Raw genomic sequence first — 27,290 nt, forward strand, 5'->3', positions numbered from 1 at the left:
AACCTAGACAGCATATTAAAAACCAGAGACATCACTTTGCTGACAAAGGTCAGTCTAGACAAAGCTATGGTTTTTCCAGTAGTCCTGTATGGGTGTGAGAGTTGGACCATATAGAAGGCTGAACGTGGAAGCATTGATAATTTGCACTGTGGTGTTGGAGAAGACGCTTGAGAATCCCTTGGACTGCAAGGAGGTCAAACCAGTCAATCCTAAAGGAAATCAATCCTGAATATGCATTAGAAGGACCGAAGCAGAAGCTAAAGTTCCAATACACTGGCCACCTGATGTGAACAGCCAACTCATTAGAATAGACCCTGATGCTGGGAAAGATTGAAGGTAGGATCATTAGAAAAGACCCTGATGCTGGGAAAAATTGAAGGCAGGAGAAGGAAATGACAGAGGATGAGATGGTTGGATGGCATCACCCACGCAATGGACATGAGTTTGAGTAAGCTCTGGGAGATGATGAAGGACAGGGAAGCCTGCCGTGCTGCAATCCACGGGGTCGCAAAGAGTCAGACCTGACTGAGCAAGTGAACAACTGAACAGCCGTGAAAAGATGACTAACAGGTCACAGATATTATCAGTAGACTAGTTTCCAAACTACAGATAAATAAGGGGATCCAGAGCACCTAAGAAAATAATCAGATTAACTCCGAAGAAAAAAGAAAAATCAACGCTTCTCTGCAACACCAAGTGTTACAGCCACATTCATGTCCCTGAAAGGTACATATCAGATCTCTCACCTGAGTCAGGGAGCTGTTAGCTGCATGAGAAAGAAGTCAGGGCTGGAAACCTCCCAAAACTTCCACCAACCACAACTGATGAAAAGCCACAAAATGGATTAAAGAACCTATAAAATGGGTCCCAAAAATTGCTTACTCTTTCTAAAGAGTTCATCAACGCTAAAGAGCTAAAACATGGAGAAGGGAATGACAACCCATTCCAGCATTCTTGCCTGAAGAATCCCATGGAAAGAGGAGTCTGGCAGGCTACAGTCCATAGGGACACAAAGAGTCAGACACAACTGAAGCAACACAGCACATACACACATATGTATACTCTACATGTTAAAAACAATTTTTAAAAAAAGAGCTAAACAGATTAAAAAAAATAAAACCATGATGTTATACTCTGCCCAATTACAGTAATGAAGAAAAAAAAAGCAGATGGAAACAAACAGAAATAATACATTCTCATAATCCCAATAGAGTCAAGAATTGTTTTCCTGTTACTAATTTTGATAAGTATATTTCAGTTATTCCTTTATTTATAAGAATTCTACTTAAGAATGTCTTTGAAAAGCTGTAGGTAATGAACATTGGAATAATAAAAAACATTGCTTGCCTTCCAAATCACAGAAAAGATGATGTTTATACAGGGGGAAAAAAATGAAGAGAAATTTGCAAGCCATTGGGTAAAAAAAGGACAAAGACAGCAATTATAATAATAAATATAAATGGGTTTAGATTCCTAAATGAAAAAAGCTCTCAGGTCAAAAAATAAACCAAAGATATGGTCCTTTCATCTAAAGAAATGACACCAAGAGGTTAAAAATAAAAAGGAGTGGGGCTTCCCTGGTGGTTCAATGGTAAAGAATCCGCCTGCTAATGCAGGAGACACAAGTCCGGTTTCTGATCTGAGACGATCACACATGCCGCAGAGCAACTAAGCTACCGGCAACTAAGGCACCACAACTATTGAGCCTGTGCTCCAGAGCCTGGGAACCAGAACTACTGAGTCCACATGCCGCAACTACTGAAGTCTGTGCACCTCGGAGCCTGTGCTCAGCAACAAGAGAAGCCACCGCAATGAGAAGCTGGAGAATCGCAACAAAGAGGAGCCCCCACTCACTACAGTCTCCTGCACTGCAGGCAGATTCTTTACTGACTGAGCTACAAGGGAAGCCTAGAGAAAGTTGGCACAGCAACAAAGATACAGCACAGCCAAAAATAAAATAGATTTTTAAAAAATAATAAAAGGGAGTAAGTATAGCCAAAACATATGGATGAAAAGCAAGGATGGCAAATTTAAACCAAAATGAGATATCGCCTCATACTCATCAGAACTGTCTGTCCAAAAAAAAAAAAAAAAAACAGAAAAATAACAAGTGTTGGCACAGATGTGCAGAAATCAGAACCCTTGTGCACTGATGGTAGGAATCTATAAAGGTGGAGTTGCTGTGGAAAAAAATACAGCAGTTCCCCAACAAAATAAAAATAGAATTACCATATGATCCAGTAATTCCACTTTTACATATGTACCAAAAAGAAATGAAAGCAGTGTCTCAAAGGGACATTTACACACCCATGTTCTTAGCAGCCCTATTCACAATAGCGAAAAGGTGGAAACAACCCGAATGTTCATAGACAAAATGAATGGATACGCAAAATGTGGCATACACATACAGCGGAACCATATTCAAACTGAAGAATGGGATCCTGACATTTGCTACAACATGGATGAACCCTGAGGACACGATGACAAGTGAAAGAAGCCAGTCACAAAAAGACAAATACTATCTGATTCCACTCATGTGATACACTTAGAACAATCATACACACAGAATCAAAGAGACAGAAAAGGGAACGGTAACTGTTAGAGGCTGAGTGAGGAGGAAAAATGGGGGCTATTGCTTAATGGGTACAGAGTTTCCATTTTTCAAGGTGAAGAGTTCTGGAGGGACTTTCTTGGTGGTCCAGTGGCTGGGACTCTGTGCTCCCAATGCAGGGGGACTGGGTTCAAGCCCTGGTCAGAGAACTAAATTCCAAATGCCACGACTAAAGATTCCACATGCCACAACTGAGAACTGGTGCAGCCAAATTAAATAAAAATAAAATAAATATATATTTTTTAACGTTCTGGAGATGGACAGTGGTAATGATTGAATATTATGAATGTACTTAATACCACTGCACTGTGTGTTTAAAAATGGTGATTGGAAAAAATAAATAAATAAATAAAATAAAATGGTGATTGGGACTTTCCAGGTTGTCCAGTGGTTAAGACTTCCACTGCATGGGGCACAGGTCTGATCCCTGTTCAGGGAACTAAGATTTGGCATGCCAAATGGCACAGCAAAAAAAATAAAAAGGTGGTTAAGATGATAAGTTTTATGTTATTTGTATTTTACCAAAAAAAAATGGAAAAAGAACATCAGAATGATAATATTCAAATTGGTCAAAGTATCCATGCAAAAAGTATTTTATAGTAGACAGTAACTATCTCCAGTAACAATTTCCATGGACTGAGCCCATGTCCCCTTGCAGTGAAAGCTGGCAGTCCTACGCACTGGACCAGCCTGGAGCTGTCCCTCCAGGGACAGCCAGCATCATCCTCCCTGGCCTGGCACCCCACAGGAATGCTGGGCCTGTGGCCTCTCCCATCTCACAATGCCATGGATGCCCCCGTTCCCATCCCCCATCTTTTCCAGCAGGGATGGATTCCGTGGCATGTGGCTTCATCGCCTTCCTCCCTACTCCTCACCTTCTCTGTTCCACATGCTTCCGTCTCAGCCACATGGACACAATGGAACAAGCTCACATGCTGAATGAACGTTCTCCTTTTCCACAACTGCTGGGGGCTGGAGGACCACCCCCAGGACACAGACAAGGGCACCACAGAAACTCTCCAGACCAGCTAACTCGCCCCCTTGGCTAACTCCCCTGGGAAACTTCTCCTTCCTTTCACTCCTGAGTGAAACCTCCGTGAGGTTCTAAGACAGGACTCTGACCACCTGCATCCCTCTCCCTTCCTGATATCCTGGAAACTGGGCCTCTGCTGATAGCTTATGGTGAACAACGTTGGATTCGTGATCTCCGAAAAGATTTAGCTTCAGGACCAGGTACCAAGCTTGATCCTTCAAAAGCTTTTGTGTAGCAGAGTTTGAAAGCTTCTGACATAGACATCAGAAGGGGGACAAAGAATGCCCCCCTCGCTAGTGTTAGCAAGGGAGTTATATACTTTTTAAATTAGTTATTACAATAAAGCAAAAGAATGTCTGAAGGTTAGAAAATTTTACCAGACCCACTCCCACAATTTACATTTTAGGATAACAGGATTAGGATTTAGCAATAGAAAGATCCCACCAGACCCACTCCCATAATATACATTCTAAGATATCAGGATTAGTCAGAAGATTTTCAGGAAGGAGAAACTGTCCTCAAACAGGATACATTGTTGTCATATAATCCCTAGTACAGAGTTTAAACTGAGTTGTGTAGTCATCAGTTTCCGGCTTAAAAAAAAACAAAACCATTTTATGTGACTAAGACTAAGGAATGTAGAGGGGAAAAAAACCCAGCTTGTCCTTTCCTCCTCCTTGAGAACCCCAGACCCCTCTCTCCTGGGGGACCCCGGACTTCTTACCAACCTGCCCAGGCACTGACTCGCTCACTGCCGTCTCTCAGGGCCTCCTGTCCTCATTCTCTCCCTTCCTGCCGGCCTCTCATCATCAGCTTACGCACGGCCAAGTACCCTTGACTCTGAGCCTCTTGCCTCCCACTCATTTCCCCATCCAGTCCCACTGGGCAACAGCCCGCTAGGCTCACGCCAAGACTCCCAGTGGTCTTGTTACGACAGCCCAACGGTCAGCTTGGAGACTGGCCTCATTGCCCTTTCCTGTGGAATCTCACCCCACTGACCATGGCCTCCTCCTCTCTACCTTGAGTCCCGTGACCCTCATCGGCCTGGTTTGCCTACCACCTCACTGGACACCTGTCCATCGCTTCCTCCACAGCCCCTTACACACCAAGGCTCCCTTGGGCTCTGTCCTGGGTCCCACTTCACCTCCCTCAGCCACCTGATCCATTCCACAGTCTCAAGCACCATGTCTGTGGCGGATATACCCAAGCCCCACCTCTCCTTAGACATCAGGTTGCCTGCTGGGTATCTGCCATGGAACATCTCCCAAGAACACAACATCTTCCTCTCACGCACGACCTATTTTCCGAGTACCTGCGAAGTGGCGAATAAAGCAGGCATGGTCCGTGCCCTCAGGGGAGCGTCCCAGAACCCTCCCCAGTGGCTGGAACTCTGGAGCCATCCTGGATGTGTTTTCCCTTTTTACATCCCTGGCGGGGTACCATCAGCCTCCATCTCTTCACCTGGATCTAGGTCCCCGGCGTCTGGCCCAGTTCCTTGCATAGGGTGTGTGTGTGCTAACTCACTTCAGTCATGTCTAACTCTTTGCGACCGCGTGGACTGTAGCCCGCCAGGCTCCTCTGCCTACAGGATTCTCCAGGAAAGATTACTGGAGTGGGTTGCCATGCCCTCCTCCAGGGCATCTTTCCGACTCAGGTATTGGACTTACGTCTCTTAATTCTCCTTCACTGGCAGGCAGGTTCTTTACCACTAGCACCACGTGGGAGACCCTAGCATAGCATAGGCTCACATAAATATGTGATAAATAAGTGAGTAAAAACACCCCCCAGTCCTCTACTCCTCTCTCACTGCCTCCACCCAAATTCCAGATTCATCTCCTAATCAGGACACATGAAGCTCCCTCCTCTAGCTTTTCCACTCACCTCATCCCAACAAAACAGTTCTATCAGGTGGGGTGATCTCTGTAAGATTCATATTTGATCTCAGAGACTTCCACATCAGGCAATGGTAGACTAGCTTGTTTTAGACTAACCCTCACCCTGAGAGCTACTGGAAAAGCCAAACAGAAACAAATAAATACATCTGTTTGATATCATCCCAGAGCCATGAGGCAAAGAAGACCTGAGGGGACTTCCCTGGTAGCCCAGTGGCTGAGAATCCGCTGTGCAACGCAGGGGGACACCAGCTGGATCCCTGGTCTGGAAAGATCCCACACGCTCCAGAGCAACTAAGCCTGCGAGCCACAACTGCTGAAGCCTGACACCCTGGAACCCACAACCCTCAAGAAGACAAGCAACTGCAGTGAGAAGCCTGGGCACTAGCTAGGGAAGAGCCCCCCGCTCTCCGCAACCAGAAAGCCCACAAGCCCAGCGAAGACCCAGGGTAGGCAAAAATACGAAAATAAAAAAGGAAATAGAGTGTTTTTTAAAAAAAAGAAAGAAAATCACTTCTCTTAAAAAAAAAAAAGACGTGAGGACTCAAAATCCTGAAGTGAAGGGAAGCTGGAAGAGATGAACCTGATACATGGCATCATTTTTCCCTTGGAGGTTTTGTTGACTTGAAAGTGAAGTTAAAGGGATGAGAAGCCAGCTGATAGGCAAAATGGGTGAAGGTGTAAACCTCCAGTTATAAGATAAATAAGTCCTGCTAATGTAATGTACAGCACAGTGACTATAGTTAACAATATGTAGCATATATTTGAAAACTGCTAAGAGAGTATGTCTTGAAAGTTCTCATCACCAGAAATAGAAAGTTTGTAACTATGTGGTGATGGATGTTAAATGAACTTACTGTGACAATTATTTCACAACAGACACATACCTGGTATCTTCACCACGTCCCTCTAGATAGTTACATGCAAAAGCAGGGAAGGAGGGAGGGACGAATCAAAATCATAATCAATGATGACATGTTAAACAAAAAATTCTTTCTGACCCTCAATACCATCATTCTGACCCTCCACGTCGTCACCCTGGGTGAGCGCAACTGTGCCCAGACCTGGGCAGGGGAGGGAAGAGACGTCAATTACCGCATCAATCTCGTTGAGAACTTTCCACTGCTCGTAAGGCACCCCCAGGGCCTCGGCCGTCTGGATTGTCCTCTTCATCTGGCTTGTCCAGACCTTTAGGTCCTTGATGTTCTGATCCCTGATGAACTGGGCCAGACTCTTGGCAAACTGAAACACACCAGAAGCAAATTCAGATAGACAGGTTCTGGGCTGCCCTCAAAGAGTCCATGGGGCCCAGCCTCAGAGAAAACCCATGTGGTAAAAAAAATAAATAAACAAAACACATGAACCAATTCTCAATGACACCCACTCCCACAAGGACGGTCCTTGTGCATTCTTCCCAGACCCTGAAGGTAGTTCCAGTTGAGGCTCATCAGGTCCCCTGCCAGTGCTGGCCCCCCCAAACCACGTGCCCAGGCTGGACCATCTTCCCAGCAAGGCTCTGATTTTTTCCCTGGACTGTGGCAGAGGATCACCTGCACTGCGGGCACTCAGCTCACTCCCACAGTGGCATGCCACTCCACGGAAGGCGCTCAGCTGGCGATGGCTATTATGGAAGCCAGAGATCCAGTGGTCTGCCTGGTGACCTTCCCTATGTAATGGGAACATTCCAGACTGGACTGCACATTAGCTGGAGTCCCTCACCAACACATGAGCGTGCGCGCGCGCGTGCACACACGCACGCACGCACGCACACACACACACACGAGTGTGAACACTGACCTCCCTGCCCCGGGGGGACAGCCCTGGGTCCCCGCCGATCCGGCCCTTGAGGTTGAGCTCGCTCTCCCCATGCCGGCAGAGGTAGATGGAGCGGGGCGTCACGTGGATGTTCATGAGGTAATACACGATGCGGCTCTGGATGTGGTCAGCCACGCGGTTCACGACGTAGCTCTGCCCCACGTCCATGATCTTGATGTAGGACAGATCCCTTTCCAGAGAAGGCAAGGAGAGGTGAGTGAGACCTGGGTCCTCCAGGGTACACCCTGCCCACTCCAGAGCCTTTCCTCTCTGACCCTGCCAGGCTTGAGACCACAACACGCTGGACCATCAGCTGGTGTGCGAGCGACAGGGGTGCGGTGGGAGCAACATGACACGCGTGACATACAGACAAACCCGGTGAGAGGTGCCCCACGCTCAGCATGCTCACGAGAGGTGACAGCCAAAGAGAGGGGTTGGTCCTACCACATCCGGACTTTCAGCGCTGCTCTACGTCCCCGGGGCCCCTCTTGCCTACCTCTGAGCTCTCAGTGCACTGTCTGCAGGGCGAACAGGAGACAGTTTTTTCCACGATTGACCTGATGGTAATAGCTGGCAAACACACCTCCCTTCCAGTCTTCCAGGTCAGCCATCCATGGGCCTGACCTGGCCTTTCCTTCCCCCAGTGAACCCTCCCCCTAGAATCCAGCCCAGGTCATCTGTGTGTGCCCAGTGCCCATGCCACCCCATGCCAGCCAGTGGGTAGATGAGACAAACAGCACAGGAGGATGGTACTGCGGGCAGCAGCTGATAAGCCCAGCTCCCCCACATTCCCTGCTTTGGACCAGCGCAGCCCTGCAGCGTGGAGAGCAGGGCCACAAGGAACAACGCTGTGCTGAGGAGACCGGCAGAACCACAGAGGTGGGGCAGCAGCACCGAAACAGTGCCGCCTCGCCAAGAAGATGCACAGCCAGCCCAGGGACTGTCCCGCAGACACCCCAGATACCATCTCTCCAACAGTCACTTGACTTCCTTGGTGTGGAATTAAAGATTCATACATAATTACAAGTGACCCAAGTACAAGTTCATACTCCAGCCTTTTTATTTAATGCTACATAACGTATGACCAAAGGAAAAGGAGCGACAGAGGATGAGATGGTTGGATGGCATCAGTGACTCAATGGACATGAACCTGAGCAAACTCCGGGAGATAGTGAAGGACAGGGAAGCCTGGTGTGCTGCAGTCCATGGGGTGGCAAAGAGTCAGAAAGGGCTTAGCGACTTAACAACAACATAACATACACTTCCCCATGTCTCTTTGGCACGATTTATAAGGACTGTGTAACACTTTATTCAGTTATTAACTTAATTACTTAAGTGTCATTCGCTTCACCACCACCCCCACTTCTGCATAAGGAGCTGTTGGCAAACTATGGCCAGTTAGTCAAACTCAGCCTGGTTTTGCAAATTAAATTTTACCGGGACAGTCATGCCCATTTCTTCACATGTGCCTTTAGTACTAGATGCCGGAGTTAAGAGACTGTATGCCTCCAAAGCCTAAAATATCTACCACCTGAGCCTTTACAGAAAGAGCCTGCCGATGGCTGGCTGCTGCCCCCATTCAGAACTCACTCCTATGAAGCACTGGCCGCTGTCAGCTCTTCGTGGGTAGGACCTGGGCACCCTGTCCCCCTTCTCAAAACACAGACCACCCACTGCAAGAAGAGCAGGTACTATTTGCAAATGCCTCATGGGAAGACCCTCTGTACAGAAAACAGGCTTGATTTTATGATGGCATAGTAGAAAATTCTGACTTTCAGAGCTCCAGATAAAGCAGCTGCAGTTCTAGGAGTCACCTCTGGGCCGCAACCTCCACCCCGAGGAGAGAAACAGAAAAGGGCAGAGCATCTCTGCCTACTGGAGTGGGCCCCCAGCCACCACCTCGGGGAGCCACGGGAAGCAGCCAGTGGGCCAGACCCAGCCCCCACCACAGCCGAGGACACGGGGCTGCCCCGGCTCACCGGTCCAGGTCCTCGTCCAGCGTCTCATACGAGTTCTCATAGCACTCGATGCGCCTCATGAAGTCCTCCGCGGCCTCGTCGCTATCGCGGTTGATGTAGTCAGGGCTGCCCAGTTTCACCTGCTGCCGGAGCCAGGCACAGAGGACGCATCAGCTCCAGAGGCCAGGCAGTGGGGACCAAGGGCAGCGCTGGGCAGGGGCTAGGGGAGGAGGCTGGAAGCCAGCCCCAGGGGCTTGTCCCATTAGGAAGAGGCCAGCGGCTCCCTGGGCCAAGCTCCCGCACCAGCGCTAAGAGAGCACTCCTGGGCATCCTGAGATGGCGGTCCCTCGTTTTGGTGGTACAGCGGGAGGTGAGGCCAGAGGGATAAGGGGCCCTGAAGCCCCTCCCCACCTGAACTATCTCCCCAGACACTGATGTTCATTTCTCAGATAAAAAGGGAATATGGGTGAGCGGTCAAATCTCTTTACCCTTCAAAGCAGTATCACTCCCTCCTAACCCTCCCCCTCCCTCTAGGGGCTGAAGCTTGTCTCCTCCCATCCAGGGGAGGAGGAAGGGAAAGGAGAGGGAGGGGAAGAGAGGGGAAGAAGAAGGACTGCACAGCCCTCCAGGCGAGTGGTACTCGGGGATCCAGGACCACCCAGCCCAGAGATCTCCTGCCTCCCCACCCCCCACCGCCCCCAACCGAGCTAAGGCTGGCCCAGGCTTCGGCCCAACCTGCAGAGGGACCTCACTGGCACAGCCCGTCTTGGGTGTATTCCTGTCCCCTCCAAGGTCAGACGCACCACACCACTCACCACAATGTTGGCAGCTATGACCTCAGGATCCACACAGATGGACTCGACAAAAAAGGTCTGCGGCAAAGACCAGGGCGGGCAGGAGGGAAGGAACCAGAGACGCATTTAAGGCCCTGGGCCTGGCTCCCTGGAGCCCCCTACCCATTGAGGGCCATACTGACCAGCCAGGGCCCTGAGGCCCTCCTTCAGGGGACAGGGCGCCTGAACAAGGGGCATGGAACCCCCAGCAGGTGCCACCCCATCCAGGACTCGCCCACCAGGAACCCCCCCTTCCCCAGAAAGAAACCTCCAGGTGGAGAGAAAAGCATTATCGCAAATCTACTCAGGAGCCCACCTGCCTGCACATATCAGGAGGCCAACAAACGGGCTCCAGGGGGCCTGAAGGTGCCACAGCCCAACCGAGGAGGTAAGCTGGGAGGACCTCACCTTGTAGCCGTTCTGTTCCCCAAAATTAAAGATGGTGGCTCTCCGTTCTCGGGTGGTATTTGTTGCATCAAAAACCTAGGATCAAATTGGGGTTAACTCAGCCTCTGGCCCTGGAAAAGGTGGGAGGCCACCCGACAGCTGGAGCACAGGGGCTGGATTTCTCACTGAGACCAGCTGATGCCTGGCCATCCACCTGGCCAGTACCCTTCAGACCCGCAATGGCTGGGCTGGTCCTCCAGTTCCTTGGCAAGTGCCCCAAGGGAGCTAGAAGGAGCGAGTGCCCGTGCTCACAGCTGGAGAGCAGACGCTCAGCTCACGTCTGACCAACCAGACTTCCGGTGAAACTAGCTAAACCTGGAGAACGAAACCCACATTTATTTCTACTCCATCCTGAGGCCCCAGTAAGATGGGAACAGGACAGGAGATGGGCAATGTCAGCATAATTTTTTTCTTTAAGATAGACACTTGGTGAGTGGCTCAGAGAAAAGCAAACATAAGCCCTTAGCAACCAGAGCACACCTGTTTTGCAGACCTGGGACAGTCAGGAACTGGGCACAGGCATCTCGGCAAAAAGAGACATAGGGGAAAGGGGAGGACTGGCTCCACTGGAAGGGCAAGTGGAGCCCCAGGACCCCTCCCTGCCTCCTCCAGGCAGGTTCTGAACTGCCTGGGGCCTGCCCAGCACCCTCACGTGCAGCCCACCCAAGCGGATTTTAGAGTACCACTTTTTATAAAGGGATATATATATCATTAGACCAGGGTCACTGAATGTTCCAGCAAAACCTCTAACATGGAAAATGAAGAACTGGGAATTCCTTGGTGGTCTACTGATTAGGACCCCATGCTTCCACTGAAGGGGGCACAAATTCCATCCCTGGTCAGGGAAGTAAGACCCCACAAGCTGTATGGTGCAGGCAAAAAAAAAAAGAAAAAAGACTAAATCAAACACGATAAAAGGAACTTTAAGGAATGAGGACAGGGCATAGCCTAGAAAGAAATGTCAAAAACTTACAATTACTGTCTAAAGAGATGCAAAATGCCATATAGTAAGCACAAAACAAGGGCAGGCTTTGAAAAAACTGGAACACTCAGAAAATAAGGCATTTTAAGTTTGGACATTGTACCAAACTTCAGCCAAACACTTCTCAGATGTTACAGAAGTCTCCCTGAAAGTGGAGCAAAAGAGACAAAGGGGGAGTAAGGAGGAAAAAAGACAAAGTTAGGGCTTAGGTCTAACACACAGCCACCAGGAGTTCCAGAAAACGCATCTCAGAAAGTGGGAGAGGAGGGAGGTCTTGATGGTGAGACAGTGGTGGCGGTGGCTTAACAAAGTGAAATATATGACAATTTCTCTGACCTGCTGGAGAAGAGTTTCCTGATGAAAGCCCCCAGCCCAAGGACCCAGCATTGTGGAGACCGCCGTTAGGCGCATCACTCTGAAGACCCTAAACGCTTCTCTAGAGAAAGGGCCTGAGAGGCCCCCAGCTACTCTAGGAGATAAAATCTGTTTGTTTTTTTTCAGTCTTAACTTTTTGGGGGGCTGCACTGCTCGGTTTATGGGATCTTAGTTCCCCGACCACGGATTGAACCAGAGTCTTAACCAGAGAGTGAAGAGCCTTAACCACTGGATCACCAGAGAATTCCCTAGGAAATACAACTTTTAAGGAGGATCAGCAAATCAGAATGACAGCAGTCTTTGCCACAAAACAAGTCAGTAAACCAAGTAAAAGGAAGACATGGGGTCTAAGAGCCAGGCACTCAACTCGGGAGGGAAGAGAAGGAAATTCCCAGGGTGATGGCTATGCCGCAGACCTAGGGGGCAGCTGATCTAGATGGAGCTGGGGACAGAGCTCCAGGCTGCGTGCCTTCTAGAGGAAGAAGGAAGGAAAAATGGTGACGACGTTTGACAGCAGAGGGTTGGGGTGGGGCCCTTTCCTGAAGACACACTTGCTCTGCTTTGTGCATCTCACTGGAGGGGCCAACACATAGATGGAATTCCCTTACCCAGCATTCAGTTGATTTTGGGATGGCCACCAAATGCTGGGCAGGATGCCCTCCACACCGGGAGAAATCGCAACTTGAGTAACCTGACAGGCCTAACTTGTGGAGTAGCCAACCCTGTGAGTATTCAGAGGGAAATCCTGCAGGGTCAAACACAACCACAAGCCCAGAGGGAAATTCTTGGCCCCCATCCAGCCTCTGGCTTCCTACTGCAGAGCAGCTTCAGGCTTCCTCCCGAGGGCTGGCACCCAGGATGTCTAGGGCCGCACGTCCCCTGCCTTCCCCTCCAGATGCCTGGTAAGTAAAGGGGTAGAAGTAGGTGGGCTCCCACATGTCACTCCCAGATGCTGCCAGCGTGTTATACTTACCGCCACGTGTCCCCCCTCCTCACTAAGGAACCGCCGAACGTCTCGGAGAGCTGTCAGCGCACACTGCCTTCAGAAAAGAACACATCGTTCAGCCAAGAACCTGCTGGCTGCTGCAGGGCAGTAGGTCAGGGAAACATGCTACGCCAACCAGGAGAGGGGGCAGCCCCTGGGCCCCTTCTCTCTTCTCAAGGTTCCTCTTTCCTCAGGAAGATGGCCAGTATTTGGTAACTCTGCTCCTGTAGGTGGAAGGCTATGTGCTCCTGGCCATCAGGAATAATTTTTTTACAGACCAGGGATCAAACCTGGGTCCCGTGCATTGGAAGGTGGATTCTTAGCCACTGGACCACCAAGGAAGTCCAGGAACACTTTTTGAAATATCATATTTCTGTACTTTCTTCTTTCATCTCATCAGATACAAATCCAGGCTACCATTTTGCCATCTTCAGGACTTCTAAGTATCCTACATTTCTCCTGATTATCAACATAAGCACTTTGAAAACCAGATACTTCCTTGTGTGTGTGTTGGGCGGGGAAGCTGGCAGTGGGAGAACAGAGACAGTATCGCTGGCCTCCAGCTTAAAAGGCAGGATTAAGCTTCAGGTTCAATTTTCCTTCCTAGAAGGGAAATGTGGCCCAAGGAGGCCACCTGCCGTATCACCAAACAAAGGATGTTGCAGGGATTAAGGCTCAGCCGCTGTAGCCGCCCCAAAAAGTACACCTTGAGGGGGACTCAGGAAGGAAAAGAACAGGACACTGGTCCCAGATAGCTGACATGCATATCAAAAGGATGACTTCACTGAGCCCAGGCTCTTGGCTCTTTCCATTCAAAGAAAAGCTCTAGGTTCCTTAACTTGAGATGTCTGTGTTCTTTAATTAACAGACTTTCTTGATACTCCTATATGTCCTGGAACCTTCCTTACTTCTGCGAGCAGTCCCTCAGAGCTATCTGAGAGGCTGTCTTGCACGCTTAAGTCCTCAGTTTGTTTGGCTATGCTGTGCAGCCTGTGAGATTTACTTCCCCGACAAGGGACTGAACCTGGGCCCTGGTAGTGAGAGCACAGAGTCCTAACCACTGGACTGCCAGGGAATTCCCAGGTCCTCAGCGTTGCTCACCAAATAAAACATAACTCTCAAATTTTAAGGTGTGCATTTCTTTCAGTGGACCGAGAACTCCCCAAATGACCCCTTCTGGAGGAGGGCGCTGTGTCTCTGCCTCCTGGACCCCCCACGTCCACAGAGGCTCCGGAAGGTAAAACCCTCACCACGGCTGACCGCTGACTACACTGTCTGTCCTCAGAACACCGCAGCCGTTTTGTTCATTGCTGCAAAGTGGATTGCCACATACAAGGATCTTTCTAACTATCCATTTCTCCTATAAGGTCCAAAGATAGATAAATCACTTTGACCTTTTATCTATGCAGTGGAGCAGAATGTGCCGCCCCAAAATAAATCTCTTTGGCAGAAGGATTATTTCAGGCTGATTATTTTTAAGAAACTGCAGATGCAGAAGCTCAGAAAACACCAGTCAGTTATCCTTTTTTTACATGTCTATGCATGAACCCCTTTGGGGTTCATCTGAAACTATCACAACACTGTATGTTAACTGTCTATATCCCAATACAAAATAAAAAGTTAAAAAGAACAGCTTACTCTTTTTTTCTTTTTCTTTTCAGGGGTTTCACAGTGGCTCAGACGATAAAGAATCTGCCTAAAACGCAGGCGACCTAGGTTCAATCCCTGGGTCAGGAAGATCCCTTTTTTAAGAGACATTTACAAATATAAAGGAAACCTCCATCTGTAAGGGTGTCTCCCTTGCCGAACCAGGAGGCGGGAGATGACCTTATCTCTCTGGAAACTCTTTATCAATGCTAAAGGCATAGCTTGATTGATTTGTTTAGGCAGCGCCATGTAACTTGTAGAACCTTAGTTCCCTGATGGATCAGGGATCAATTTGGCCCTGACAATGGTCCCACAGTGGTCCTGTGGTCAGAAGCTTAACCACTGGACCACCAGGGAATTCCCTGAAGGCATAGATTTAAATCTGAGTAACAACCTTACCTTGTTCAGTGAGCTGTTCCTGGTAACCTCCCCTGACTCCTCACCCTCAATGTCTTCCCTTCTCTTTAGCCAAAGATGGTTTTTAAGGTGAAGGCTTCCCTGAAGGCATAGATTTAAATCGGCATAAAAACTTTACCCTAATTCACTGGGCCTTTTCTGATATTGTCCTCTGACTCCTTACCCCCCAGCATCTTCTTTTCTCTTTAGCTGAAGATGGTATTTAAGGTGAGGGCTTCTTAGGCCTTTTCCATGTATGCACGAGATATAGGTGCTATTAAACTTTTTTCTGTCTTGTTAATCTGTGTCATTGTCGATTTAATTACTAGACCAGCCAAAGAACCTAGAAGGCAAGAAGGAAGCATTTTTCCTCCCAAACACTATTACCTATACTTTTTCTGATGTAAGTGTAAAATCAGATCTCCTGTTCAATCTTGGAATTTTGTGTGTAAACTCCGACTGCACCAATACACTGACTGTGCAGAGTGCCCAAGAATGGCGGCAGAGGCTGACCAGAATGTTGGGGTCACGAGGAAACTGGGGGCAGAACTGAGTCCAGGTCGCTGGAAGGAGCTCTGTTCTCATGCTGCCTTGTGGCCTTTCTGTGTCCTCATATATCCTTCACCCACTAAATTCTGGGACCAGACCCTCCTGCCCACCTGCCCACCAAGCCTCACATGTGTCCTAGTCTAACAAATCATTTCTCTCACTCTGCCCTTCACAGAATTCTTTCTGTGCTGAGACATAAAGAACTGGAGCTCCTTGAAGCCCCTGAGACACATTTCTGCAGTCTCAGCATGGCTAGGGCCATTTCTTGCCACCCACATGCAGAGCCCCATGTCCGGGCTATGATCGCTGGAGGCTCCTCTGGCTGAGGCTACATCTAGTAGGAGGGATCAAGGGGCCCAGGTGAAGATGCAGGGGGGAACAGCCTGGGAGCCCCTGTGGGTGTGAGTGTGGATGGGCACACATGTGCATGGGTGGGTATGTGACGGGTGAGGCATTAGTGAGCACCTGTGAGCATTCCTGAGGGGTGCAGTTGTGCATGTGCAGAGGGGGTCTCTGTGGTATGATAAATATATCTGGTCTCTGTCGTATGATAAATATATCTGGTCTCTGTCCGGGGTTCTTGGCAGAGCTCCTAAAACCCTTGGAACTCCCTAAGTGACAGGAGTGATTTTTGTCATTCACAAGCAGCCTCTTCCAATCACACCTGAGTTGGTGCTAATGAAATGATTCAGGGTGGGGCCCCTAGACAGCCTCAGCACGGAGCTGGTCACAGAAAGTGATGAGGAACCTTTAGTCCTAACCACCACCCTCCAGGAAAGGAGGTGGGTGCCGGAGATGAACTGAATGAGGAGAGTCAAAGCACTTCCAGGTTGAAAAGATGAGGTGCTGATAGGGTGTGACGGTGCTGGGCCCCGAGACTCGTTACTGGTGTGTGAAGTGGGGTCAATTTTGAGGGACTGAGCCCGTAACTTGTGGGAACTGACTGATGCTAATGCTGTATAGAGAGGGTCGGAATTGAACGGAACTGGTGGACACGTCAGTGTCAGAACATCCCGGTGTCCCTAAGTCCATGTGTAGTGTGTGACTGAAAAGGTAGTTAGAATTAAAAAAAATAGAAAAGGTATAGTTATGATTAAATGTATTCACATGCGCATGGGGTATGTCTGTGCACACACCAGTGTGCACGATTATAGGTTTTTATATGTCCAAACATGCACACAGAGGATATGCAAGTGTGTGAACACTTACGTACACTGTACACAAGGTGTGTGCACACACCTTCCTGCATATGTGACTCTGTGCATGCATGAGTGTGCTTGGCGTATATTTAAGCACATACCGACATGTAGATAAAGAGAAAGCACCTGTACACACACACACATGGCTGCGCATGCCCTCTTCTAGACCTTCCACCGTGCCCAGCGTCAGGCTCGGACCTCCACGCTGTATACTTCCAGGAACCTCAACAATGTGTACAAACCTGTGTCTCTGGGAAATGTAGGCGTCTCTTCCTAGGTTTGCCATTTTTAAAAAGTCTGGTCCTTCTATTTTGCCAATTATCCGTGGGACATCTGGGGCCGGTTAATGGGAAATGGGGCCCTGGTGCAGGGGCCAGACCCAGGCTTTGGAAACACAAGGGAGAGTTCCTAGGAAGAGCCAGAGGGTGTGCCTACAGAGACGCACACGCAAACCTGCCCCCAGCTTCTACTGCTAGGACCTCTGTTCCCACTGGGGATCTCGGACTAATTCCCTAACCTCTTCTGAGTCTGGGTTTTGCCATGAGAATTAATCCCAATTCCTACTTTCAATAGGCAGTCTGAGCAGAATGCCCAACAAGCTCTGGGTGTGCACTAGCTTCCTTATTCTCCCCCACAAACGCTTTGGATTCAGACAGGCCTGGCTTTAAATCAAACCCTGAGTGATCCCAGACAATACCACTGCTTCTGACCTCAGCCTCAGCATCTGGGGGAAGGAGGCACCACAACCCACTATAGGGAAGATCAAAGCAGCTAATGAGTGCCCACAGCTTGAGATGGGTATAGAATTTGCACTTGATGCAACCTTTGATCTATGAATTGGGTAATGTGAATTGGGAATGATGGACAGGACAGTTGATAGTGAAACAGGGGCTTAGACCTAATTCTGGGCTCTGTGAAGTTACTTGGTATTTTGTATGAGACCCCCTGAGCCTCGATTTCCTCATCTGTAAAATGGGTGGCGGCGGGGGGGGGTGGCAATGGGCATCACACACCCAGCACACCATAGGTTCAAGTATCAGTCCGCTCCTTTTTGTCATTATCACCAGAGGCCCCACCCTCGAGTCTTACTCCCAATTTGGCCCCAGAGGCCTGAGTGTCAGGCTCCCCTTCCCTTCTTGGTGCAGCAACTGCCGGGTCCATTGACCCTAGAGCAGAGAACCTGATTGGCCAAGCCCCGTGAAGGGGAACTCCTGCCCCCTGGTGGCCAGAGAGGGAGCAGGCAAACCGCAGCAACAGCGGGTGGCTTCTGGCCTAGCATTCCAGTGACCCACTAGAGCTGGGCCAGCCTCTGCTCAAAGCCCTCCCACAGTGGCTGGGCCCAGAGAAAGGGCAGGACGCTTCCTGACCCCTCAGCTGACACCCGCCGAGAAGGGCACAGCACGGCAACTCAGACCACAGCTGGTGCTCAGTTAATCTGCAGAAAGCATTCAGTCCATGGCTGAATGGAGGAGGCGAGTGGGTATCATACACAACATTGCATCCTGTCACCCAGCAACATCGAGACAACTACCAGGGAAAGCTGAGGCCTCCTGTCACATGCCAAGGAACATGTAGCAAACATCCTCCCCATATCAGCAGGGGCTTACCCTGGGGCTAGGGAGGAAAGGTCCTGGGTCTGAACTTTCTGTCTGTAAAAGAAGGTGTCAGGAAGTGATGCCAGGCCCACTCTGCCCCACCTTTGAGGCTAGAATCTGTGCTTCACTTTGAGCTCCCCTCCCTGCCAGAGCCCACCCTGAGTATAGCCTCTATGCAGACCTGCCCTGGCTAAGACCCTACTACCTCCCTGAAGCTCCCTCCCAGAGATGGCAGGGCAGGCACCAGTGGTCACATATCCTTTCCTTCTGTTCCCAAGCCCATCATATCTCCACCCCCACCACAGCCTGAGATGCCAAGAAACAAGCTCCATCACAGCCCACGGGGAAGGGCAAGGCCCGGGCTCAGGGAACAGCTTGGTCATCACTAGCAACTGGGCTCCAGGGCCTTCTCCATAAACATGCATAGACACACACTCACTTCCTGATTTTCAGGCCCTCTTCGTTGTCTGGAAGGAAAAACTCAAAAGATTTGTAGGTCTTGACCATGTCCCGGCGATACTGGCCCACGTTGAACTCTGGGGGAAAGGAGAGGCTCCGTTGTCACACAACAGCATCCCTTCCGAACACCCGACCTTGACCCACCCCTCTGGCCCCGCTGCAGTCCAGCCTTCTTGCTCCTCCCCGACAGAGACCCCAAGCCCCACTTGCGAAGCCGAGGCCAAGTCTCACCCCGAGTGGGCACGCCAATCCAGTTCAGGTAGCGAGTCAGCTTCTTGGAGATGTAGGTCTTGCCCCTGGCAGGCAGCCCCACCATGACAATGAGCGTTGGACAGTTGGTCATGCAAACTGAAAGGCAAGGAACACGGTGTCCCATGAGGCCTGGACCCCTCCCAGGGCACCCCTGCCTCTCTTCCCAGGGTTCCTCTGCCTCAGGGCACAGGACTGGCCTCCGATGTGTCTTTCCAGGCTCCTGGCAGCAGAGAGCTTCCTGAGGAGCCCCAGACTCTGGGGTGGGTGCTGGGGTCTCTAACCAAGGCTGGCATGCACCATTCCCCAGGCCTTTCAGACGCCATGGGATCTCACCACACCTTACCCTGCCCTGCACCACCAGATACAAAGCTGGAGCTGCCACAGGCCTGGCGAAACACCACGGGGGAATTCCCCTAGCAGGCAGGACAGAGCCGATACCAGTCTGTCATCCAGGAACCCACACCCCCACCCCAAGAGTCATTCAGCATTCCTGCTTGCACAGCATCACTGCTTCCGCATCCCGGGGTGGGGTGGGGGTGGGGGGGTGGATTTCTCATCTACAAAGCCCAGAAGTTGCTTCTGCAGTGAGTGCTTCCTTCAAGGCACCTGCATGCCCACCCGGTGCGCTCTCTCCCTCAACCCAACCCAGTCTGCTCGCTACTACCCGTCACTCGGCGGGGAAGCAGCCTTGCAGTGTCTGAGTCATCTGGGATCCCAAGGTCTGGCAGAGTTGGGTGCTCAAAACCTGTGGGCAGGGAGGGAGAGGGAGGCACCTCAAAATCCACCAGGGAGAGGGCCACAAGGGGCTGAGACCAGAGACACAGGCCAATACCCACAAGGGTGGTCTGGCCGAGAGCCACCCACCGCCATTCCACGTGCCATGCACGAGGCCAGTGGGGCAGAAAGGAGGTGCTGAGGCTGGAGGCAGGGAAGAGTCTGGACCCAGCCCCCCAAGCCCCGGCCACTACGACGGACACCAAGGCGGCAGAAGTGCCAACCTCGCATGACCCAGCTCAGTTTTCAGCGTGGTCTTGCCTCTGGAAGCCTCCCTTTCATCGTCCTCAGGGCCTGGGCCAGGTGAAACCACAGCAGACAGACACATGGACAGATGTGGAGACCTGTCACTGCCCCTCCTTCGCCCACACGCTCTGCAAGTGCTGGGCCCCACCCTTCAACTTGTCTTCCCCGCTGGAGCCAGAGTGCAGAGCCCTCACTGGTAGCCCTGCCTGGTGGTCAGAGTCAGGCAGGCCTGAGTTCCTAACTCTGACACTTGCTGTCAACTCTGAGCCTCTGAGCATGTGTGTGTGCGTGCGTGCGTGCTTAGTCGCTCAGTTGTGTCAGACTCTTTGCGACCCCATGGACTGTAGCCCGCCAGGCTCCACTGTCCATGGGATTCTCCAGGCAAGAATACTGGAGTGGGTTGCCATGCCCTCCTCCAGGGGATCTTCCCGATCCAGGGATCGAACCCATGTCTCTGATGTCTCCTGCATTGGCAGGTGAGTTCTTTAACACTAGCAGCACTCGGGAAGCCCGAGCCTCAGTATCGTCATCTGTAAAACAGGATGATAATCCCTCAGCAAGGTCTAGCATTCTCCCCAGGTAAGAGCCAGAACACTTCCAGGAAACTGTGTCCTGTGCCCAGCCTTGGCAGCCTGCCTGGCTAGGGAACAACATGGACCTCAAGACTGCCCTTGGGACTGGGGGTGAGAAGGCATCTGTTTGTCTCCAGGCAGGCCCTGAAGAGAAGTAAAGAGCCCTGCTTGCCAGCGGGAAGCACTCAGCTGCTCCTATGCAATACCTTTGGGCCAATGGGACCCAAACTGAGTCCCAGGAGTGAGGGGGAGGGGACCCTGCTGACGGTGAGCAAGAGTGAGGAAACTTGCAGAAAAGCCTCAGCATTGGCTAAGGCGAGAGAAAAACAAGTTAGGCAAGGCCCTGCATCCTGAGGGCCAGCCCAGAGCTGCTGGAGCCTGGGCTGTTTGCACAATTCCTACCCGGCTGACTCCCAAGCAACTGGAGGGCAATACCGCCAGCTACTCACTGCGGGGTAGGGGGAACCTGCACCCACCCTGGTCCCTCTAATGACCAAGGAGCCAGGAGGCTGAGACAAGCGTGGTGCTGGCCAGTGACTACCATTTGGTGGTGTCTCCATGGGGGCAGCCTCAAGTCCCTGGAGGGGGTTCCAGAACTGAGTGCTGACCGGTACCTGCTCCCACTGCCTTGGGCTGGGCTGGGGAAGGGAGAGTTCTTTAAATAAAACAAAGCAAACTGGCATTACGGCCCCATTCGGAGGGGACCGAAAGTCATCTGGCCTACCCCTTCCCATGGCTCCGTGAGGGGCTCTCCCATGACCTCAGGGCTGGGGTTCCGCATCCCTTCTTCACAGCTTCCATCTCCCCAGGGACGTCCCTGGCCTCCTCACATACGTTTGGCGACAGCGTTCCTCCCCATGTCCCCTGGCCAGCTACACAGCCATGGTGGGCAGGCAGGACAGCAGGTCAGGGCTGGGCACAACAGCAGAACCATAAGCTACCCATCACCTCTGTTCCTCAAGATAAAATCCCAAGTAAACACTCAAAGAGAAAAAGCAGAGTACAAGTGTGTTCACAAGAGCTCTGCTTGCAACAGCAGAGCGCCAGGGACGTCCGAGCAGTGAAGAAAGTGCAAACTGAGGCCCCCACGGAGGGGACACACTTGAACCGAGGGCAGGTGGCCCAGGATAGCAGGTGCTTGCTGCTGGAGCTCAGCTCCAGGCCCTCAGGACCTCGACGTTGAGCAGGGCATGTGCGGAAGGAAATCTGAAAATATGCAAGTCAGTTTTTCTCGCAAGTTCCTGTAAATTATCTGTAAATGTACTTAAGGCCACCAGCCAGCCCAAGGAGCCAGGAAGCTGAGACAAGTGTGGTGCTTGTGACTACCACCTGGTGACGTCTGCAGGGGGCAGCCTCAAGTCCCTGGAGGGGGTCCCAGAACTGAGTCCTGACCTGTATCTGCTTCCACTGCCTTGAGCCGGGCTAGGGAGGGGAGAGTTCTTTAAAACCAAGGAAACTGGCATCAAGGTCCTGTTCGGAGGGAACCGAAAGTCATCTGGCCTTCTGTCCGGGCACACATCAGTTGTGCCCTTACCCAGGAAGTCTTGCACACTTTTGGCTAAGAAAAGCTATCAAATACTGCCCTTTTTGTCGTGTTCCCCGAAGCCTGTCTCCATCTCCTACCTCATCTGCCCCCAGAGCTCCTCCAGGTCAATGAGCAGAAAGGTAACAGCTTTTAGGCCTTCCGTGTAGCTTTGGATTTATGAAAAGGAGGCAGAATTGCTAGCGGAGAGTGGGCGGAGGCAGGGACATCCCCCTGCCAACCAGCCTCCGGTGCCCTGAGGAGCTGGACTAGACCCCAGGGACAACCCACTGCACAGCACATCCTCTTCTCTACAAAGCCCTGTGATGGAGTCAGCTTCCACCGACCCCAACCTCAGGTTCCCACCTGTCCTTGTGGTCCTCCAACCTAGTTAGGAGCCCACCAAGCAGAGGGTAAAATGCTGCATGAAACCTAAGATGCCGTCTCCATGCTCATTCACCGCTTACTCCCTCCTTGCTATGAACCCTGGGACCCTAGCCTGGGGCCCAAACCCCCATAACCATCTGCAGGTCTCATCTTTGGCCTCTTGGGTGCCACCGCCTCCTCCAGGAAGGCCTCCTGTGCCGAGTCAGCTCACAGTCCCACACACTGCAACACCCTGAGGCAGTGCCAGGTCGCGAGCCCCTGTGCTCAGGCCAGAGCCACATTTTAGTTGCACACCCAGAGCTGGAGAAATACAGGCCTGCCCCAGGGGCCATGAGACCTGGCAAGTTCCCTCCCATGGGGCCTCAGCTCCTTTGCCACCTGAAAGGGGGTTGGCACGGAGCTGTTCACTGATGCTTCATTCCCTGAGGGTGAGGAATGGAGAAGCAAAGAAAGAAGGGTGGTGACAAGATACTAAAGTAACTGCTATCACTTATCAAGCACTTATCAAGAGGCTCACAGGGCAAGGCTGTTGACTGTCTCAGTCCCAGAGATAAGGAAGCTGAGCCCTGCAGGGTCAGCTCTGTGCCCAAGGTCACCCAGCTGAGCCACGACACAGTCTGAGTGCTCTTGCCTCCAAAGTCCACCTTCTCACTCCTTTCCCTTTATGAAACAGCAGAGGGCACCCACCAACTCAGGGCAACACAGACTGACTCGAAGCACAAGAGAAAGGGGCCTTGGCCCTCCACACCACCAGAAAAGTCTGGAAGGAGGGTTGGCTAGGGTGAAGCCATGGTCCCTTAGGACTGAATGTTGACTGGAAAGCCACGGCCCCAGAGCTAAAGGCAGGATCACGGTTTAAGCACCCCATCAGGACCGACATCAAAATCAGAGCCAGGACCCCCCAGAATGTCTGATCAAAGCCCCAGCCATGGCCACCCCTACCAGGACCAATAATGTACTAAGAGATATATACACTCCTCCTCCAGCTGGTGTCACATCCTGGCCAAGGCCAAGGCCCTCAGGCCAGCCTGAAAGCAAAACAAGCACCAAGCACTCTCTCTTCTTCTGTCATTCCCAAGCAGAGGTCAGGAGGTAGGGATAGCCCAGCATGTAACACCATCTCCCGACCTCCATTTCCCAATAGGTATCAGGACCTGGACTAGATGTTCTCTGAGGACCCTGCCAAGTTGCAAATTCATTACAATGTTTCAGCAACTCCTAAAATAAATCTTTGTTTTTCCTGGTAATAAAGAAGTTGCAGACTCATTTAAGGACAAGCAGGCAATAAATGAAATGGAATAAACACCTAGGACCCTAGGGAGGGAACGTGAGCCCCTTAACAATTCTATGATTTTCCAGCATATCTTCTAGATGTTTCCGCCCTCCAGTTTTACCACTCACCCACAATCCCACCTGGACGCTTGCACACCCACAGACACAAAGACAGGCCCATATAACAAAGTGGTCTCACTGTCTCTCTCCTGAACACATCTGCACTTTCCTGAAATTGCTCCGAAAACTCGTTTTTAGCCCCAGAGATAGGCTTTCCTCCCACCCTGGCGTCTTTGAAAGTTCTAGGCTCAGAGAGACCGAGCGATTCTCCGAGGGCCAACACAGCGGCAGATCCCAGTCTGACCATTTGGCCCACGCTCTCTGGCCAGCGGAGAGAGCAAGACCGAGGCTCCAAGTCCTTCCGTCCCCGGCCTGAGACGGTGGGGACAGAGTGGTGTGCCAAGGGTCCAGCACCCTTCCCTAGGTGATGGCGGCCAGACGCAGTCCCGCTGAGCCGAGACGCCACACACCTGTACCCGCCTCCTGCTCTGCTACACCTGTCCGAGGCCTCACACCTGTTCCTGCTTCCCTGCCACCAGCCGCGGCAGCCTCACCTGTCTCCGGTTCGCATCTGTGCATATGAGATCAATTCCCATCCCCGTGCACTGCCTTCCCCGCTTCCCCGCGGACCCCGCCTCACCACCGCGCTGGCAGGCGTGCAGAGCGGGCCGTCCATTGCTGTACGGCATCCAGATCTTCTTCAGGGGGTTCTGGGTCAGTTCCCGCGGGGACGCCATCCTGGGGCTTGGATGAGTCCGACTGCGCTGCTGCCAACCCAGCAGCCTGGCCACCTCGGGCCACTCGAGGCCCCGCCCCTCAGCCCCGCCCCTCCCAGAGCCGCGTTGACGCTAGTCCCATTCCCCGCAGGCTCCGCCCCAGGTCGAGTAGGCTCCACCCCAACCGAGGAGGGCCTGGCGTCCGACCACGCATGCCCAGCTCGCCCGAGAGCCCGTTTGGGACCAAGCGGGCCCGCCCTACGTGCCAGGATGGAGGACGCGCATGCCCAGCTCCCCACAGGTTCCGGGCTCGGATGGTACAGGCCCCGCCCTGGATGCCCAAGCCCCGCACACCCGACGCTGATCTGCATACGCCTCACCCACAGCCTCGACCTGGGCTTCCCAGCGTGCCCCCAGGACACGCGGTTCCCGTTCTGCGCGACCTCAGGACCCTCAGAAGAAGGGGTTTGCATGGGTTGGGGCAGGTCTGCGTGACCCCCAGAACTTGGTCAGGAACAACCTGGAGGCACCTGCGTGACTGGTCACCGGCCCACTGGCCCGGTTGTCAACTCTCCCGATGGCCTTGCATCCCGACCCTCCGAGTCCCGGGACTCTCCACTGCACACAGGAACAACCTGCTCAACCACGCTGAAAAAGCCCATTTATCTCATGGACAGGGACACAGAACAAATCTCAAAACTGACCGTTTCCCTCTTTGCCCTAGCTGCTGGGGAGCTCGGGTTAAACCCCAGCCCACCTGGAGCAGGTGAGTAGGACCAAGCTCCCAGGGGACTCATCCCACTCTGACAGTATCTTCCTTTTCCTTCCAGGACTTCGTTTTTACCAACTAAATTTTACATCATTAAGTTTACACACTTGTTCTTTAATGAGCCTCTGCCTCTTCATCAGGAAAACAGAATATGTACTGTCATCGAGGACAAGATTCTGGTATGGATTAAATGTGTCCATGTCTGAGAAATCCGTTCTGAAGCCCAGTAATGCTGTCATTTATTATGTTATTTATCTCCCTCCTGTCTCTAAATATGCAGTGGAGGCAAGAGGCAGGGGAGAGACCCGCGGTTCAGGAACACACCTGGCTCCTTCTCTCCAGTCCTAACTCCTCTGTCTCCTCAGCCCAGCCTCTTAAGCTTTGTACACTTTCTGCCAAGGCCTTAGCTGACACGGCTCCAGTCTGGGTCACACTGCCCTCTAGCGATGTCCTCCACCACATCCCCTGGCAGGACCACTGCATCCCCAAGGCCTCTCTACCGAACCTGTGCCCGGCTGGGACTCAGGGGCTGGGGCATGGAGCAAAGGCTCCACCCAGTGCGCCACAGGGGCAGCGTGGCTTCCTCTGCCCAACTTGCCACACTCCTGCCTTGAGTCAGTCCTCCAAGTCCCAGCCCAGCCCAGCCCTTCAAAGCCTGGCAAGGACCTTTCAGATGACTGATGCAGATGTCTCATTCATGTCCCAGGAAGGGAAGGTTAAGGAGGTCCACGTGCTAGAAGCCCACACAGACCTTCCCTGGAAGCAGCTCAAGCTGCCTCCCCAGGGAAGTCCCTGCCTCAGACCTACTCAACCACTTCCGCTCTTTTTCAGCCTCCCTCTTCAGTGTCCACCGGCCACCTCCCTCCCCGCCTCATGCCCAGCAGCCGGCACACCCACGGGCAGGTCCCAATGAGCGGCATGCCCCTGGTGACCTCCCACCCACTTCCTCCTTCTCCAAAGCCACTCATGCTGTTCCTGACACAGCCCTCCTGTTTGTCTCCTGGCCACTACCAAGGCCATTCTGGGGCCATGCTAGCCTCAGAGACCTTGTCACCACACACCCACACCCTATCCAGCCCCCAGCACTCATTGCAGAGTCTACCTCCTCTAACGTCCACAGACATCCTGTACCTTCTCAGACCTGCCATTCTCCTCCCTAGCCCTCTTGGGAGTGTTAGTCAAAGACTGGGGATCGGGGACAGCCAGGGTTGGGCAGGAGGCCAGAACCAGGTCTGGGAAGCCAACTCCATGTCCAGAAGTCTGAGTTCAGCTTGCCAGGGAAGCAGTGACTCTGTACCTCCCACTCTTCCCCAAACAGTCCGACTCTGGGTTGACTCAGACACTCCCTCCCAAGTCCCCATACCCAGGGCGAGGCCACATGTCAACAGCAGAAGGAGCCTGGAGCCCCTCCCCACGGCCAGAGTCAGCATCTGCTCTGAGGATATTCCCCATCTCCCCTGCTGTGGCTCCACCTCTCAGACAGGAAGCTGAGGAAGGGAGAAGGGCCCAGAGTCACAGAGTTGCCTGCCCGCCGTGCAGGATGGACTCAGCTCAACTGCCAGCCCTCGAGAACCGCACTACACCCACACACCCCACCTCCATACCTGCACTCTTGCACGTTCCCTGTGCTGAAATGCTCTCCTGGCTTTCCGCTCCCTCAGCATCAGCAGGTGTCCAATAGAATAACTGGCCCCTGTGGCTTGCCCTCCTTGGAGCCATTCAAGAGTGAGCCAGCTCTCCTGGCCCAGGGGTGGGAGGTGTGCTGGGATGTTGTGTATGAACACAGCCTGCTCAGCCTCCCCCCTGCTCCGCCCGTGACCCTGCCTGGCTTGTGCCGGAGGGCTCCTGTGGTGCCCTGTGCACTGACCACTGGACCTCCTCCCAGTGTCCCATGCTCCAAGCTGCGGGAAGTCCTCAAACTCTTCCCAGTCCCCATATCCGCTG

The 27,290-nt window shown here is 52.2% G+C and overlaps 1 protein-coding gene across 5 annotated transcripts in view; it reads right to left on the reverse strand.

The window, feature by feature from the left end:
* PFKFB4 (6-phosphofructo-2-kinase/fructose-2,6-biphosphatase 4) overlaps window positions 1–24,650 on the reverse strand; it is a 32,644-nt gene extending 7,994 nt beyond the window's left edge. For 2 of the 5 annotated variants that reach the window (XM_052644026.1, XM_052644019.1), the window contains exons 1-10: window positions 24,502–24,650; window positions 19,008–19,124; window positions 18,757–18,853; window positions 18,330–18,371; window positions 12,920–12,986; window positions 10,551–10,625; window positions 10,125–10,181; window positions 9,331–9,452; window positions 7,334–7,541; window positions 6,632–6,778 (exon numbers count right to left, since the gene is read on the reverse strand). In XM_052644026.1, the coding sequence (XP_052499986.1) occupies window positions 6,632–6,778; window positions 7,334–7,541; window positions 9,331–9,452; window positions 10,125–10,181; window positions 10,551–10,625; window positions 12,920–12,986; window positions 18,330–18,371; window positions 18,757–18,853; window positions 19,008–19,124; window positions 24,502–24,598 (1,029 nt within the window). In that variant the 5' untranslated portion in view covers window positions 24,599–24,650. Of the gene's footprint in view, window positions 1–6,631; window positions 6,779–7,333; window positions 7,542–9,330; window positions 9,453–10,124; window positions 10,182–10,550; window positions 10,626–12,919; window positions 12,987–18,329; window positions 18,372–18,756; window positions 18,854–19,007; window positions 19,125–19,692; window positions 19,763–24,501 lie in introns of those variants that run through there. The other 3 variants (XM_052644043.1, XM_052644034.1, XM_052644051.1) reach the window with 2 other exon arrangements.
* Window positions 24,651–27,290: the final 2,640 nt, after the last annotated feature.

The sequence above is a fragment of the Budorcas taxicolor genome, chromosome 1 (assembly GCF_023091745.1).
Source record: "Budorcas taxicolor isolate Tak-1 chromosome 1, Takin1.1, whole genome shotgun sequence".
Classification (NCBI taxonomy): domain Eukaryota; kingdom Metazoa; phylum Chordata; class Mammalia; order Artiodactyla; family Bovidae; genus Budorcas; species Budorcas taxicolor.